This window comes from Phyllobates terribilis, unplaced genomic scaffold (assembly GCF_046119375.1).
Source record: "Phyllobates terribilis strain yellow unplaced genomic scaffold, ASM4611937v1 Scaffold_2__4_contigs__length_985480577, whole genome shotgun sequence".
NCBI lineage: Eukaryota > Metazoa > Chordata > Amphibia > Anura > Dendrobatidae > Phyllobates > Phyllobates terribilis.
In genome coordinates this window covers 661,895,440-661,912,999 of record NW_027362762.1, presented here as the reverse complement: position 1 = coordinate 661,912,999, position 17,560 = coordinate 661,895,440, and the positions used below count along the sequence as shown (strand labels likewise).

The following is a 17,560-nucleotide window of genomic DNA, read 5'->3' as shown; positions in this document are numbered from 1 at the left end:
AAGTGCGGTATGAAGAGGCGGTAGTAGTTGGCGAAGCCCAGGAACCGCTGGATGGCCTTCAACCCCTCCGGTCGGGGCCATTTCTCGATGGCAGACAGTTTCTCTGGATCCATTCGAAGGCCGGTCTGAGAAATAATGTAGCCCAAAAACGGAATCGAGGTCTGCTCAAAGAGGCACTACTCATATTTAGCGAAGAGGTGATTCTGCCTGAGCCTGAGCAGGACCTGACGAACGTCTCTCCGGTGAGTCTGGAGATCCGGAGAGAAGACCAAGATGTCGTCCAGGTACACCACTACGCAGGAGTAGAGAAGGTCCCGGAAGATGTCATTGGCCAACTCTTGAAAGACGGCAGGAGCGTTACAGAGACCAAAGGGCATTACCAGATATTCATAGTGGCCGTCCCGGGTGTTGAATGCAGTCTTCCATTCATCCCCTTGATGGATACGGACCAGGTTGTACGCCCCACGGAGGTCCAGTTTGGTGAAGATTCTAGCCCCCATCAGACGATCAAATAATTCTGGAATGAGCGGAAGGGGGTACTTATTCTTCACTTTGATCTGATTAAGGCCTCTATAGTCTATACAGGGACGGAGAGAGCCGTCCTTCTTTTTTACGAAAAAGAAGCCTGCTCCCGCCGGGGAGGTAGATTTCCGGATGAATCCCCTGGCCAAATTCTCCTCAATATATTCGGACATCGACCGGGTCTCAGCAGCGGACAATGGGTAAATACGCCCACGGGGAGGCGTAGTACCGGGTAACAGGTCGATAGGACAGTCGTATGGTCTATGAGGGGGTAATGTCTCTGCCTCCTTTTTATTAAAGACATCAGCAAATGACCAATAGGGAATCGGAAGTCCAGGTAGATTAGTTGGGGTAGGAGAAGGACGGGCGGGATGAACAGGAACCAAACAAGTCTTATGACAGTCCTGTCCCCAGCGAAGGACTTCTCCGGTCTGCCAGTCAAGCACGGGTGCATGTCTCTGGAGCCAAGGTAGACCTAGTAAGAGGGCGTGAGAGAGTCCAGGCAGAACGTGAAAAGAGATGCTCTCAGAATGCAGCATTCCCACCTGCAGAGTTACGGATTCGGTGATGAGTTGGATGGGACGTGGTAAGAGGCCCCCATCCACAGCAGCGACAGATAATGGTATAGCCAGAGGTTTGGTGGGAATGCGGTATTTTTCTACCAGGGACAGTGAAATAAGATTCCCGGCCGCTCCAGAATCAAGTTGGGCTAGTTCGAAATAACGATTCTCCCCGCAGATAATTGAGACTGACAGCAGCAGAGATGGAGAGGATTTATTCTTGTCTAGGTCGACCTCTCTGAGCGAACCTAGACACAGGCGTTTCCCAACCTCTCCGGGCAGGTACGGATCCGGTGCTCCTTACTGCCACAGTAGAAGCAGCTCCCCTCGGCACGGCGTAAGTCCTGACGGGTTTTGACCATCTTGGTCTGGTCGACCTGCATAGGCTCAGGAGAGTGTACCTGGGGAGAAACGGAGGGAGTGACGGATTTCTGAAAAGTAGGAGCTAGACGTGGAAACCTCCTCTCACGGGTGACTTCTTTGGCACGCTCCTGGAACCGTAGGTCAATCCGGGTGGCAAGAGTTATTAGGTCATAGAGAGTGGTAGGAATGTCTCGACCGGCAAGTTCATCTTTAATACGGCCGGACAGACCCTCCCAGAAGACAGATACCAGAGCGTCGTTATCCCAGGCCAGCTCCGAGGCAAGGGTACGGAACCGTATGGCATATTGGCCCACGGTGAGACTTCCCTGACGGAGGCGTAGCAGAGATGATGCGGATGAGGTCTTCCGTCCAGGTTCGTCGAAGACTTTCCGGAAAGCCGTGAGAAAGGCAGGCAAGTCGGACACCAGGGGGTCTCCTCTCTCCCATAGAGGATTTAGCCAGGCCAGGGCCTCCCCGGTGAGATGGGACATGATGAAGGCAATTTTGGCCCGGTCGGGGTTAAACTGGTGGGACAGGAGTTCAAAGTGCAGGGTGCACTGATTTATAAAGCCCCGAGCCTGAGCGGAGTCGCCTCCGAAGCGAGGAGGTGCAGAAAGCCGGGGTCCGGGGTAGGATATCATAGTATTGGTGGGCAGCGGAGCTGCCGGATTGCGAGTCATGGCACTGGCGGAGGTTGCTGGCGGAGCAGTCAGAGTGTCCAGGCGAGAATTGACATTCCGCAGGTGACCCAGGATGGACTCCTGTTGGGACCTCTGACGGGACAGTTCATGACACAGGTCCGAGAGTGAGGGAGCTTGGGTGCCACCGGGTTCCATGGCCCGAGCAAACTGTAACGGGTCTGGGAGGCGGAACCTCTGAGCTACTATACAAGGGGGCGGTCCTTGTAAGGGAGCGGGTGGCGACCAGGGAAGACGGGCAGGCAGTCACAGCAGGTGACCGGGACAGTCTCTGAGTGAACGGGCTGGAGGTCACGGCAAGTGACCGGGGCAGTCTCTGGATGAACGGGCAGGAGGTCACGGCAAGTGACCGGGGCAGTCTCTGGATGAACGGGCAGGAGGTCACGGCAAGTGACCGGGGCAGTCTCTGGGTAAAGGGTAGGTACGACCTGTGATGGCAGAGCCTCCAGGTAGGCTAGCAGGCAGATGGTAGATGTGTGCTCCCAGGTGAGCAAGCGAGAGTCTCTGGAATGGCAGGTGGTCACAGCACGTGACGGCGGAGCCTCCAGGTAGGCTAGCAGGCAGGTAGCAGATGTGCGCTTCCAGGTGAGCGGGCAGGAGTCTCTGGAATGGCAGGTGGTCACAGCACGTGACGGCGGAGCCTCCAGGTAGGCTAGCAGGCAGGTAGCAGATGTGCGCTCCCAGGTGAGCGGGCAAGCTGGTCCATAGACAGACTGACAGGAGTTGGAGGGCAGACCGTCGGACCTCAGGCTAGCAGGCAGGTAGCAGAGGAGCGCTCCCAGGTGAGCGGGCAAGCTGGTCCTTAGACAGACTGACAGGAGTCGGGAGGCAGACCGTCGGACCTCAGGCTAGCAGGCAGGTAAGCAGAATATCAGGCAGGAATCAGACAGCAAACTGGCAGGAATCTGGCAGGTAACTGGCAACGGGACCTGAGGGCTGAAGCAGAGTAGTGAACAGTGCAACAACATTGCTCGGGCACCTCCATTTTGGAGGAGGTGCCTTATATATGGTGAAGTCCTCCGGCCATTGGCCGGGGACTCCTTAGGACGGCGCGTGGCCCCTTTAAGAGGGAGGGAGCGCGCACGTGCGCGCCCTAAGCACAGTGGCCGGGAAGGAGCGCGCGCTGCCAGCAGAGCGGGAGGAGGACGCTGGGCTCGGAGCAGAGGGGTGAGGGGAACAGCGTCCCTGCCTAGCAGAGGGCAGGGACGCCGGCGCTACAATTATATTACTCATTTCATTCCGTGCATATTCATGTAGCATGTTAAAAGGAACCTGTCATGTCCCCAAAAGCTATTAACCTGCAGATATAAGATTAATCTGTAGGTTAATAGAGTTCCTTAGATGTAAGTCTGCCTTAGAGAAAGCGCAGCTACTAAGAGAAAATGAACCTTATTCCTCTGCTCAGTAAACAGTGAGTGGTGGATGTAAGCATGCTCTGGTACTTTGATTGACAGATCGTTCTGCACAAATGCATGTCAGAGTGAGCTGTCAATCAAAGTGCCAAGGTGAGTGACTGCAGCCGGTTTGGGCACGCCTTTATAACTGATAGCAGGCGGCTACCAGGAGGAATAATGTTCATTTCTCCCAGTAGCCGCACTTTCAGTAAGGCGGCCGGACAACATTGGAATGCTATTAACCTGCAGAGTAACCCTATATCTGCAGGAGAATAGCGTTTGGGGACATGTCAGATTCTCTTTAATATGCTCAGATAAGATGTTAAAGGGAATGTGTCACCCCCCTGGGCGTACATCTTCAAAAAAAAAAATGCGCTGGTCACCCAAGTCAAACTAATATCTACAGATCAGATGCATGCTACTATGTAAAGCAGAATCTTTTAAAGGGAATCTGTCACTCCCCTGGGCGATATCAGACCTCTACTATGGGGATACAGATGATAGAAAAGTAAATCTATACTTACCTGTATGGCCCATAGTAGAGGTCTGATTGCAGAGAAATCTGGTTTTATATAGTCTGTTTTCCAGAGGCTTGGCATCCGGAGGACGCCAAGCAAACCCCTCCTATCTGCTTACTGTTCCCCTAAATCGCCACCTCTGTGCTAAATTACCATATTTCCCCCTTCCCCTGCACTTTCCCTCCGGCCAAACGGGGTCGGAAGGAAACAAAGCGCGCTCCATGGGAGGGGAGGCAGAGCAGGGCCTGTCACAGGGCCCTGTGACGTGCAGGGGAGGGGGGGGGGGATGTGGTAATTTAGCACAGAGGTGGCGATTTAGGGGAATAGTAAGCAGATAGGAGGAGTTTGCTTGGCGTCCCCCGAACGCCAAGTCTCTGGAAAACAGACTATATAAAAACAGATTTCTCTGCAATCAGACCTCTGCTATGGGCCATACAGGTATGTATAGATTTACTTTTCTATCACCTGTATGCCCATAGTAGAGGTCTGATATCGCCCAGGGGAGTGACAGATTCGCTTTAAAAGATTTTGCTTTACATAGTAGCATGCATCTGATCTGTAGATATTAGTTTGACTTGGGTGACCAGCGCATTTTTTAATGGTTTAAACAGTATTGAAGATGAAATATATTTATCTGCTTAGCATGTCCAAAATAGCCTGGAAAAAAAAGAACCTGGATACCAGTTAGTAATTAGAAATTAGTAAAGCAGTTGACAATGTGGACAGACATAACATACAGAAATATTTTTGGAGGGCTCAGATTTACAAATGTTGCCCTCATTGCTGAAGAACTCATTTATTATAACAAGTTCCTTCTGTATAAAAGAAATATGAATATTACCAATTACTGCTCCCTCATATGAAAACATAACATACTAATACTGTCTACTATTCAACCAAACCCTCACCTTCTCCCTCATCTCTACCACCCGACCCATGCTTTATATTCTTTCAATGATCTAAGGCTAACGTCCCGCATAATCCGAACCTCCCATTCCAGTCTCTAAGACTTCTCTCGTGTTGCGCCAATTCTTTGGAATGATCCACCCCAGACAATCCGATTAATTCCCAGTATCTGGTCCTTTATATCACCTTCCGTGCCCACATTAGTACTTTGTGTCTGGACAAATAAAGATACTGGCTGTTGACCAGTTCATGGAGATTTACATGAATATCCCTACACTACAAGCACTTGTTACCTTATTTCTCCCCCCTATTTATATTTAGATTATTAGCTTGCAAGCAGAGCCCTCACTCCTCCTGTATAATTTTTGAATTATGTTTACCCTTTGATTTGTAAAGTGCTATGGAATATGTAGGCACTATATAAATATATAATAAATAATGTATACATAAATGGAACATATCCAAATAGCAAGTCATGCTTTAAAGTCCTGCCTAGAATGACAGGTCTGATAACTGTGTGTGACTGCAGACTTGTGAATCCCCCCAGCGTAGGCACTGTGCGCTACGAGGCTTCGCCGGTGTCTGCGTCGAGAATGACGGTGAAGTCTGCGATAAAAACATGCAACAATTCATAAGGTTTTACTCCAGAATTCTGGCAAAAACTGCTTGATGAATTGGTGCCATACTTCAATTCTTTACAGAAAACTCATCACAGACAGGATTACAATGAAAGGTAACAGCTCTATATGCAGTAGAGAAGATAACACAATAGCTGGTGTCACAGCTCACCTCCTGCCTTCCTTTCACAATGACCTTCCCCTGGTATAGACGAGGCTCAGAGGCCTCCTATACAAACAGGGTAAGATAACTGCTGCTGATGCCCATTTGCCCAAGAGGAAATAAGAGTCTTAAATTAGGCCTAGTGGCCAGTGTGAAATTGCAAGATTTTATTTTTTAATATATTGATATGAAAAATAAAAAACATTATCTTTTTTTTATCACAAAATACATTGAACCTGATCTTAATAGATCATTTTCTGATGGCAAATTCCCTTTACCCATTCTCGAAAAGTTGATTTTTTTTAACTTTTTGTGCTTTCTTTTTTTACCATATATTTTCTGAGATGTTTTTGCTTTATTATTTTTCTGTCGATCGACCTGTGTAAAGTTTTGGGGTTTTTTTTGCATGGCTAACTGACGTAAGATACATACAGTGTTTTGATGATTTTTTTTCATATTTTTTGGGTGAGGTGCAGCAACTTAAAAACAGCAATTCTGGCATTTTGTTTTTCTCTTGACAGCGATTACCATCCTGGTTAATTAATGATAAATTTTCACAGAATGGACTTTATGAAAGCAGCGATGCCAAATATGTTTTTTTTAAGTTTTTATTTTTGAACCTAGAAAAGGGGTGTGATTCAAACGTTTATATTTTTGATTTTTTTTTTTTTAGATTTATAAAAACTCCCACTAGCGTATGGCATCCGAGGCAAGATCTTTGGGGTCATCTGAAGGCAATTGTCTATGCTGTGAAGATACAAGATGTGCAGCATCTGAAACAAAGGATACTGGAAGCCTGTGCTAGCATTTCTTCTGCGGTGTTGCTATCAGTGTGTCAAGAGTGGGAGAAGAGGGTTGCATTGGCAATCCAACACAATGGGCAGCACTTTGAACACATTTTATAAGTGGTCATAAACTTGTAAAAAACTCATGAAAGAATAAAGATACGTTAAAACCAAGCACACCATTGTTTTTCTTATGAAATTCTCAATAACAATGATGTGTCACATGACCCTCTTCCCATTGAAAAAAATAAAGTTGGATCCAAAATGGCCGACTTCAAAATGGCCACCATGGTCACCACCCATCTGGAAAAGTTTTCCCCCTCCCATATACTAATGTGCCACAAACAAGAAGTTGATATCACCAACCATTCCCATTTAATTTAGGTGTATCCATATAAATGGCCCACCCTGTATATATGTTTTCATTGCTCAATCATTTTATTATATCTCTACAATGTTTATTAATACAGTAAATAGTCATTTGTTTCTGCGGCATTTTGTGGTAATTACCAGTATATAAGCTATCTGCATGCCTGATGAAGATACTGGTATGTTGCCTGATTTAGATACTTTTTACCCCGATTTCCTTTTATATGATTTGGTATTTTATTTTAAGTAATTTGTTTTTGAATATCATATTCTAATGGATTCTCCTCATATTCCTGCAGTGACATCTTCAACCAGCTGCGCTCAATGCTCTGCATTTGCTCTGCGGAGGGGTGGTATCAAACTGAGATATGAACTTATCTTGAAATTATTGTTCCAGGTGATGCCATTCCTGTTAGTGGATAACACCAAGAATGGAATTCCTACATGTTATCCTGCAGTAGAAGGGTCAGTCAGGTGGGTCAGCGCAATGGTGCCCCGCTTCTGAACTGACGGTGTACATTGCACTGCTGTATTGGTAGGTGGAGTTGATATGCGTCCAGGAAGCCTGTATATTTGTGAGTCTGGAGAGTATGTGCACAGTAAGACTTGCGATGGGACTGAGAAGAAGCCTAGGCCTAGTTAGCCACTGAGAGCCATACCATTGACTAATGGGAGAGAGAGGCTCATAAATAATTTGAGGAGGAGTGATGCCTGTCTCACTACTAGGTGGGGACAGTGTGAGAGACAGACAGTTCCAAAAATTGCACACCTCAAAGGAGTTACTTGGAGATTGAGAGAATCGCAAATGCTGGTGAGTCAGAGAGACTGTTGAAAGGGAGCTGGTTGCTGTGTATTGTCCCAGAGTATTGTTTAAGTTCCAATAAGTTTACCATAGTTTTAGAACTGGTTTTCCCAAGGACTTGTCAAAGGCAACTAAGAGACTCAGACTGTAAGAAAGCATGCACTGTGATGGAGAATGACATGGATCGTGTCTACAGGGGACCACTGCAGAAGTTTACTAATATGGGATCACTGCCTGTAGTTACTCACTTTTTGCAAGTCCAGATAAGGGCAAGTGGAACTCAGAGTCTTAGAGGTGTAATTAATGAGGTTACTGTTAAAGAGGTTGTCAAACTACTTTATCGTCGATGACCTATCCCTAATATTGGCCATCACTGTCTATGTCTGATCGGTTGGGGTCCAGCACCCCAGCAGGAGGCAGCCGCCACCACCAGGAACAGCTGATCGGCAGGGTGCTGGGTGTCAGACCCCAACCGATCAGACATTGATGACCTATGCTTAGACTAGGTCATCAATGATAAAGTAGTGGACAACCACTTTAAGTTAAATGTTGTGCTGTTAATCCAAACTCAGAATGGTACTCGCAGGTCTTTTGCAACCTATCAGCGGCCACTGGTTGGCTGCAGCCTTTACTATTTCATCATAGCGGACTTTAGATCTCACGGAATATTGATGAGCTACACCTGATCAGCGGCCTCTGCCCATTGGCTGCAGCAGATCTGTGACACAATGTCACGTGACCTGACAGTAATAGCATTGGGATTGGCGCCACTGTGAGAGGTGAGTGTCCACTGTTTTTATTTTAAATAGGGTCCTGAAGTGATTAAGCAGGGGTTGTCCAGTAGTGAACAACACCTTTAAAGATGGACTGTCCTGTGTTAATTGCAAATGTTAGTGATATGCCTGTTAACCCCTTTGTTCACCTTGCCTTTACATGTATATCAAGACCTGTACCATATGATGCAGATACCGGCTGTTCAGCTGTAACACATAGCCGCCATCTGCCAGTAACAGCAGCGACAGGAGCTAGCCACAAATGCTGCTGTTTTACTATTTTTTAGAGCACCTATCACTAGGTCAAAAGTGTCCAATATTTACTCTTATATTATTTAAATCATACATTAAATGTAAAAAACAAGCAAAAAAAAATCAAAACTTCAGATTTGCGATTTTTCAGCCACTGTAGTTCCCCCCAAAAAGTAATCAATATGTCATATGTACCCCAAAACTGTCTCAATGAAAACTACAGCTTGGAAAATAAAAAACAAGCCCTCACAAAGCTCCATTAATGGAAAAATAATGTCAGCAAATGGGGACACATACAACATTTTTTTTTACATATTTCAGAATTTTCATTTCACTACTAAAATAGAAAGATACTACACAAATTTGGTATTATCGTAATTGTACTGATATAGGGAATCGTGTTGTCAGTCATTCTTACTGTATAAGAAATGCCGTGCAAACAAAACCTGAAAAACCATGGCAGAATTGCAGGGGTTTTTTTGCACTTTGAATTTTTGTACAATTTTTCAGTACCTGACATGGTAAAATGAATGGTGTTTACTCAAAGTTACAATTCCTCTTATGGCTATATCAATGGAAACTAAAAAGTTATGGCTCTTTGGAAGAATGGGAGAATAAAAACAAAAGTGCAAAAATTAAAAGAAAAAAATCGGTCCCAAAGGGTTCAAAAGCATGTGCTGTGAATGGTTAGGGGTGATTCTGGAACGTGATCTAATGGCTGCAGAAACCCAGAGAGATTGCAGAGCTTCAATATACAAGTGGTTGGTGCAAAACCAGCCATCAGCCAATATGGGTGCGACCTAACCACACGTAACCATCAAGCATTGCACCTCACATACAGACTGCGACCATTACTCTTAGGTCTTATTTAGAAGTCCATTTTTCACATACATGTTCTATCCCTGATTTTCACTGATAGAACATATACCTATTATAATCTATAGTACTAGTCAAATGTCTGTGTTTTTTGTGTAAAAAATCCCGCAGACTTGTTTATTTTTGATTGGCGTCATCAGTGAAAATCACCCATAGAAGTCTATGGATCCATAGAAAATTCACATTCAGCACATGGATGGCATCAGTGTGCAGTCCGTGTGCTGTCCGTGATTAACATTGTAATGGATAGAAGAAACTTAGTCATTTATTTATATTTTAATATGAGAAAATCACTGATGAAACTCTGATGGTCAAAACTGACCAAACACTGATGAAACTCGGATCCAAAATACTGAGTACACTACAACTGTTTTTGGCAAAAACATGAAAAATCATGAACAACTGAATAAGGCCTTAGAGTGACTTTAACCACCAAGATTTTTTTTTTTTACCCTCGTTGTGAGAAAAATATGCTTGTTTGCATCAAAAAGTCTCTGGGAACTTCTGCTTTCTAATTAATAGATACAGAAAAACAACCTGCCACTCAGAAGACTCATGGGTTCTTTTAGTGATTTTTAATAGAGTAATGTAGTAAATAACAAATATACAGACGTTTCGGTCACAATAGACCTTCATCGGTGTACTACAAAAGCAAAAAAATATAATAGTGAGTACCACATAGAAATATGCAATTCATATAACATAGGTTTGACAGAATGAGATCAAAATTCAATTGGTCATGGATAATGTACATACAGAAAATACAACATCGGGAAAAAAAGTAGAGGATCTGGGGAAAGGGGATGGCAAGGAGGACTAGGTTAGGAGGGAAAGGGAAAAATAAAATTAAAAAGTGACATACCGGTTTTATTAAAGGCGTGATGCATTTGGGCCGCTGTCTGTAGAAATTTGTAAACTAAGGGAACACATATAAAATTTTTTTTTTTAAAGTAAAGAGGTCTAGAACAATGTAAGATGTGTGATGACACTTAGTGTAATCGGTGGCTATGAGGTAAGAAATACCCCGATAGGTGCTGTGGGATGAGGAACAATGAAGAGCCCATAATGTGTGAGGGCAGAGGATAAAAAACGTACCCGTTGCTTGCGGTAGGTACTTAAAGGTAATGGCCTGGTCGGTGTCGTAAGCTGTATAGAGAATGGAGTAATTAATATAATATCTATGAGATATAGGGGCATTAAGTATAGTAGGAGCCAAAAAAGGAAAACATACTCGTAGAAGAAAATAAATAACCAGAGGCAGTAGCCCGGTAGGAAGTTGTATGCTAAGCGAAAAAAATGGCACATTAAATGAAGCCCCAATAAGTATTAAGGATAAGGGGACCAGGGTAGGAGGAGTACCTGTATTTTAAAGGACGCAGGACGCGGTATCCACCGTTTGTCCAAGAGCATGTGGCAGGATAAGGCACCAGGGGTCTTTAAATAGGGGGTAGGAGGGGTGAAAGGTTGGGCTTGTAACCCTACCTGGGCACCACCACCACTCCAGGAGTGCGGTAGTTTTTATTTTATATTTCTAATTAATAGAAGCTTGTAGTTGAGTGAGTGACGTAATCCATTGTAATAGCTTATAATTTGGCTTAGACTGCTACGCTTACATCATAGCAATCATTTTCATGATTTTCACTTACAAATGAGAGCAATATATAAAGATGCCTTTCACAGATAACCACAAAAACCCAGGTAAATCCCAATGCCTCACATATGCTGTGGACATAACATAACCCTAACATTAGCCTTGTGCCACTCAATTTCAAGCACCCCTCTATACTAGTGTCCAACCGTGTAGCTGCTAGTAGTAATTAGATGTTTAAGTCACATGATGACCCCGATTTATCTAAGCACACAATAAATGTATTAGCATTAACATGTTTGAATGAACAGTAAAGTGTGTGATGAATGCTCTTCTACTCCAGCATGCCAATCACCATTCCAGATTTGTGTTTTCTTTCTGCAAATTCAGCTCTAATGCCCATGTTTTCTGCCTAGATTCTTATTTTTACACTAGATAGAGGCCTGATGCTATCTCATCGAGAGGGCGGTAATGTCACGATGGGGGCACAGGCTTTGCAGCGTTGAGAATCTCTCCCCCCATGTGCTCACCCACCTATTCACTCTCTCTGTCCCCCATGTGCTGACTTCTCCCGTCTGTGCTCTCTTCTTTGACCTGTCTACCCCATTTGCTATCCCCCTTGTCTGCTGTCTCTCTCCTTCCTGTGCTATGTTCTCCCCTCATGTGCTGTCCCGTTTGAGCTGTCTCCCCCCTGTACTCTGTCTCTCTCCCCCCTGTGCGCTTTCTCTCTCCCCCATCTGCTGTCTTCTCCTGTCATGTGATCTCTACTTTGACCTGTGTACCCCATGTGCTCTCCCCCTTGTCTGCTCTCTCTCTCCACCCCTGCGCTGTCTTCTTCCCTCATGTGTTCTCTCGTTTGAGCTGTCTCTCCGTGCAGTAAATCAGACCGCCGCCATCTTTGTGCAGGCAAATAGCGGCGGTCACATTAAAACTGCACATGTGCTCCTCCTGTACAAAGATGGCGGCGGTCAGTGAATCATTCGGCTGATTCCGGCGGCGGCGTGTTCGCAACGGTGTTCAGCTGGTGGTACCGTGCAAGAGGCTGGTACCACCAGCGGTTTCCATATTGAGGCACCCATCACTTGAGTGTCCCAATATGGCGGTTGACGAACTTCCGCTGCTTGGAATTCTGGGATCCGGACACATCTGGACGGAACAGGATGTGAAGACATTACAAGGTAAGTATATTATAGATGGAGTATGATTTAACCCCTTAGTGACCGGACCAATTTTTTGAAATATGACATGTGTCACTTTATGTAGTAATAACTCTGGACTGCTTCCACATATCCTATTGATTTTCAGATAGTTTTTTTCGTGACACATTATACTTTATAATATTGGTAAATTTAGGTTGATATGTTTTTATTTAAAAAAATATCAGAAATTTGGCAAAAATGTAAAAAATTTTGCAATTTTCAAACTTTTAATGATTATCCCTTTAATCTAAATAGTCATACCTCACAAAAAGATTAATAAATAACATTTCCCTCATGTCTGCCTTTCATCAGCCCCATTTGTAAAATGTTTTATTTTATCATTTTAGAAAGTTTAAAAATGTAGCAGTAATTTTTTATTTTTTGCAACGAAATTTACAAAACTTATTTTGTATAGAGACCTGTTCAGTTTGAAGTGACTTTGTGAGTCCTATATATTGGAAACCACACAAAAGTCAAACCATTGTAAAATCTGAACCCCTCAAAGTATTCAAAATTGCTTTCAGGTAGTTCATTAACCCTTCCGGTGCTTTTCAGGAATTAATGCAAAGTGGCATGACAGGAATGAAAAAGTTTATTTTTACCACTTAAATTTTGATAACTTCTGAATAGGTCACTATAGCCGGCAGACTCTAAGGTCGTTATTTGGCCATGAACTGCCATGTCAAACACCAGGACCACAGGATCAAGATCTGAGGATGCCAATGGGGTTAAAGAGGAAGCCCTCACACTCTGTTAGCTATTTAGATTCTGTAGTCACTATTGACAGCAGCATCTAAGGGGTTAAACGGCCATGGTCGGTGCCAACACTGATCAAGGCTGATGCAGCAAGTTGTCAGCTATAATGTACAGGTGACAGTTACAGGATTGTCACCTGTTGGGGGATACTAGTCTCCTATATCGCAGGTCAGTAAAAATATGTATTGGTGGTCACTAAGGGGTTAAGTTAGGGCTACCTGGTGACGTGTTGTGTGAAACTGAAAACGCAGCGACACAGTGTGATATTGGATGTAATGATTTTCTATGGTGTCGCGTTGCGACCTGTGACATTCTACAACTGTGACACAGAGATGTAAATGTCTCCAAATGTGTTGGATGTTCTATCGCTAGTCACAAGTCCCACTAGCTATAAACTTCAATGCAAGTTGTACACCACATGCGAGTTGTCGGTTTTATTTACAGCAAAATCAAAGCTCTAATGTAGTCGTGCGACAGCAAGCTCTTTTCAAAGAATTGCTGACTCGCAACACGTTGTCGGCTTGCCCTAGCCTAAAAGGTTGTGTCTGCTTTCTGCTCAAATGCTATAGATTTACGTAATAGCCTATGAATCACTCATTGCATGGAGAACCTACACACTACCAATGGGTTTGGTATGTTAATAGACCCCTCCCTCCCCCACCATTCATGTCCATATCTCTCAAGATTACCCAAGTCCCATGTGACTGTCTCACGTGACTTAGTCGTCTACTGCACAGAAGATAAAAGTGTTCAGTGCGGGTGGCACAGGTACAATAGATTCTGTATCTACGCCAGCATTGTAAACTTTCAAAAGACGAAGCCAGTAAAGTGGTCACGTGGTTAGATCATGTGATTGGCGTCATCATGGCAGCTATGGACAGAGTGCGCTATTTACACACAGTACTTGTGGCTTCTGTACTGCAGTAAGCAATAAGCCGTTTTAGCTATTCCTATGCCAGTACAAATAGACATTTCAGAACGTTCAGCAAAAAGTGGACAACTGACTTAAATGTATTTTTTGTCTATCTTTTACATTTATGGGATATCCACAGGATACGCCAAAAATGTTTGATAAATGTGGTCCCCAGCTCAGCAATTTTCACAACTTCCATACAGATGAATGGAGAATGCCACGCATGCGCAGCCACCTCCCCAATGACCGTTGCGCACAAATAGGGCCCGGATCTCAGCATAGATGAAGGTGTCATCGAGCATTTAATTGGCTACTGAGATCACTATCTACTTCATAGTACGATTTCTTTGTCAGTTATTAGATGTGAAAGATATGTGTACTACACAGAATATACGGTGGAAATCTGAACACTCCTTGGCAGAAGTTAAGTGCAGAGTGATCCCAAGCATGTGGGGTATGGAGATGGTAGAAAGGTTACTGACTGGGAGAGATTCCTGAACGGCAGTGAAATGTGAGAGCTGCTATTTGTGATTGGCATACAGATGCATCGAAGCTGGGGGCTGGGAGTAGAAATATACAATATTCTGTACAAGAAATGCTAATAGGGAAATAAAATAATAGTGAGTGACTTGCATGGGGTCATGCCCATGATGTGGGATCCCATTACAAGAATACTGCAATGCTGAAGCAAACATCCCTTGTAGTGACAGGGCATCTCCGCATACAGGCAGGGCACTTGTCACCATTTGAGTGCAGAAACAGCTGACACTGTGACAGGATGCCAAAGGTACAATATCTTTTTATGCTGTCGTTATAACCCACACTTTATCTGCACAAATGTAATCCAAATGGCATAAAACAAACAAACCTCAAGCCAATCTATCTCATGGTATAACCCCACATAAGGAAAGAAATTACTGACGTACCCGACTGTAAAGGTTACCAGGTCACTGGTGGGGGCCATTCAATACACAGGATTTTAACGGCGTCTTCATTTGAACAGATGGTATAGATTGCTATATATACACATTTATTTGTTTAATGCAACGTTCCACCAGAAATGTGTGCATCCAGGTATGAGAACGAGTTAGGGAACTATTCTTATATTCATGCAAATTGTGCACATCTTTGGATGTAGCTTTTCTTACCCATTCCAGCAATTTGATGAATCCCAGTGGCTCCTCCAGTCGCTTCCATCGCAGAGCTGGCAGCGGATTCTAGTGAATCAGGGGTGAGATGTGATTATCTAGATCATTCACATTGAGTAAAGACTATATCATTCATATTGTCCACTCTCTTGAGCTACCTTGAAGACAAAGCCCGTGTGGCCCTCTTCTCTATCCATCGTTGAGGATGATACTGGTGTAGACATATTCCGGAATCACCGTTTTCCAACCAGATGAAGGAAATCCAAGTATCCAAATAAAAGAGCTTCCGGTCCCAGATAGTGATTGTTTGACCGATCCTCCGACTCTGTACAATTGGGAACTTTGCTGGGGTATGAGTTCACTTTTCACCCTGTCTAAATTGTGTAACCTTGTCTAGCTAGTCTTCTGGATTCAGATTATAAATCCTTTTTTTGCACTTCCACTTTGTAATTCTTCTTCCACTTTTGTGTTGTGTAGATTACCTTGTGGTATACGCAGATCTGATCTTTCTACTAAGACGTATTTTTATCTATAAATATCTGATAAGAGTGTGTGCCCTTTATAGATCTAACTGTAAGCAATCCTAGCAGGTTTTCCCCAACAAATTGTATATAGCTATATTTTAACTATTCCCTGTCCCTGGCTCAGTGCCCTTGCCAATCTAACCTTCTGCCCCCTCCCTACCCACTCTCTAACACTCACCTACTTGCTCCCTCTCTCTCTCTGTGCACTGACAAAAAAATCCTAGTTTAGTGTGGAGCTGCGAGAATGCAAAGGACACTTGATCCCTACGCACACCCCATCCCAAAACAGGACATAAGCAGTCATCGGTCCAGCTGGTAGGAGGTGACACACAGGGCTTCTTTACTTGGAACAGGGGGCACAGGCAGGCTGCATGATCCTAAGGTTTAAACAGCAATGATAATACAGTAAATCAATATACAATCGCTAACTATATACTAGAAAAGCAAATGATCTGTCACAGAATTGTGAAGTATGATCAGCCGATATACCATACAACTCAATCACAGTGCCGGGTACGCCGCCCAGCCCCAGCTCACTGGCCTTACAGCAGTACCGTGGCCTGCCGCCATTGACCGTACGCCACTTCTCACAATATACTTATCTTTAGTCACACTATACTTTTCAGGATTTGTTATAGAAAACACGATTTTGTCTCCAACAGCCTTCATTACACTGTGGTTACAGAATAATTGCTGTGTGGGCTTTATGGACCTCAGAATCATCAGATCAAAACTTGGAACAATTCTACAGGTCAAGCTGAAGATAATATCAAGACACGTGAAAAAAAAGAAAAAGAGATACTCAATGGAAATGTTTAAATGCTTTGTTTTGTTTTTTATTAAAAAAAAAAGTTCCTTTTTTGGGCAAAAAACATACTAGTTATCATCATCTGGAAGACACTGAAGTCTAGAATGAAGAAAAATCCTGGAATTGCTTTAAAATATTTGGGATGGAATGGAGGGGTTGTTACCAACATCTGGGGAGACTTTTATGTCAATAGCACTTTTAGAAATATATTTACTTAGAAAATTGGTGACGTGTTCAATACTTATTTCACCCGCTGCATGTATGGCAAAAAAATGGTAAGTGCTTACATTGAATAAAACCAATCGCTATCCATTAATGCTATTCACATTTATTGTTGCTGCTTTTTTGTCAGAAACAATCTGTAATATAGAGAATGGTTGCCTTAATGTAATATAGCAATTAATATCAGCATTAGAGTCGGCGCTTAGTGAGTTACAGCCACCACTCTCTATACAGATCGATGACTGTAAGCGCGCCGACGCCACTCCTGAGACTGAAACCCAAATGTTACAGCGAGGAATAAAGTTAATTTCCTCCCGCGCAGTGGAGCTCTCAGTGTGGGCGCCGGGCAGGTTCAGAACGCTGTTAACCTGTGGAGTAAGCCCATCTCTGCAGGTTAGTAGCGTTTTTTCACGTGGCAGGTTCCCTTTAAGTGTAGGTTGATTTCTCTTAGTTAAGGGCCACGTAGCTCTTGGATCAATTTACACTGAATTTCTAATAACATGAAAGCTGCTATGACTGTCCTGATGTGGACGAGTAGACCACTAGGTGGGACGTCACTCTAAGGGGGTCTGCACATGATGTCTTTTGCTGGCAAACTCACCTGAAAAAGCACCTAGTAAATGCTCAAAAGAATGAACATATTTCTATATGAAAATGATATGCTCTCCATATGTTTTGGCTTTTAAATGTCTTTTAATTGCTTTATTTTGCCAAAGAAACCTAACAGTTAGGCCACGTTCAGTATTCGGTCAGTATTTTTTCTCAGGAGTGGGAGCCAAAACCAGGTGAGGAACAATCAGAGAA

At 43.8% G+C, this 17,560-nt stretch overlaps 1 protein-coding gene across 1 annotated transcript in view; it reads right to left on the bottom strand.

Annotated features, from left to right (window-relative positions):
- The window catches only part of SYPL2 (synaptophysin like 2), a 29,423-nt gene extending 13,348 nt beyond the window's left edge, over positions 1–16,075 (bottom strand). Inside the window, exons 1-2 of the mRNA XM_073666808.1 lie at positions 15,361–16,075; positions 15,203–15,271 (exon numbers count right to left, since the gene is read on the bottom strand). Coding sequence (XP_073522909.1) covers positions 15,203–15,271; positions 15,361–15,426 — 135 coding nt within the window. The 5' untranslated portion in view covers positions 15,427–16,075. The remainder of the gene's footprint in view (positions 1–15,202; positions 15,272–15,360) is intronic.
- Between the last annotated feature and the right edge of the window lie 1,485 nt (positions 16,076–17,560).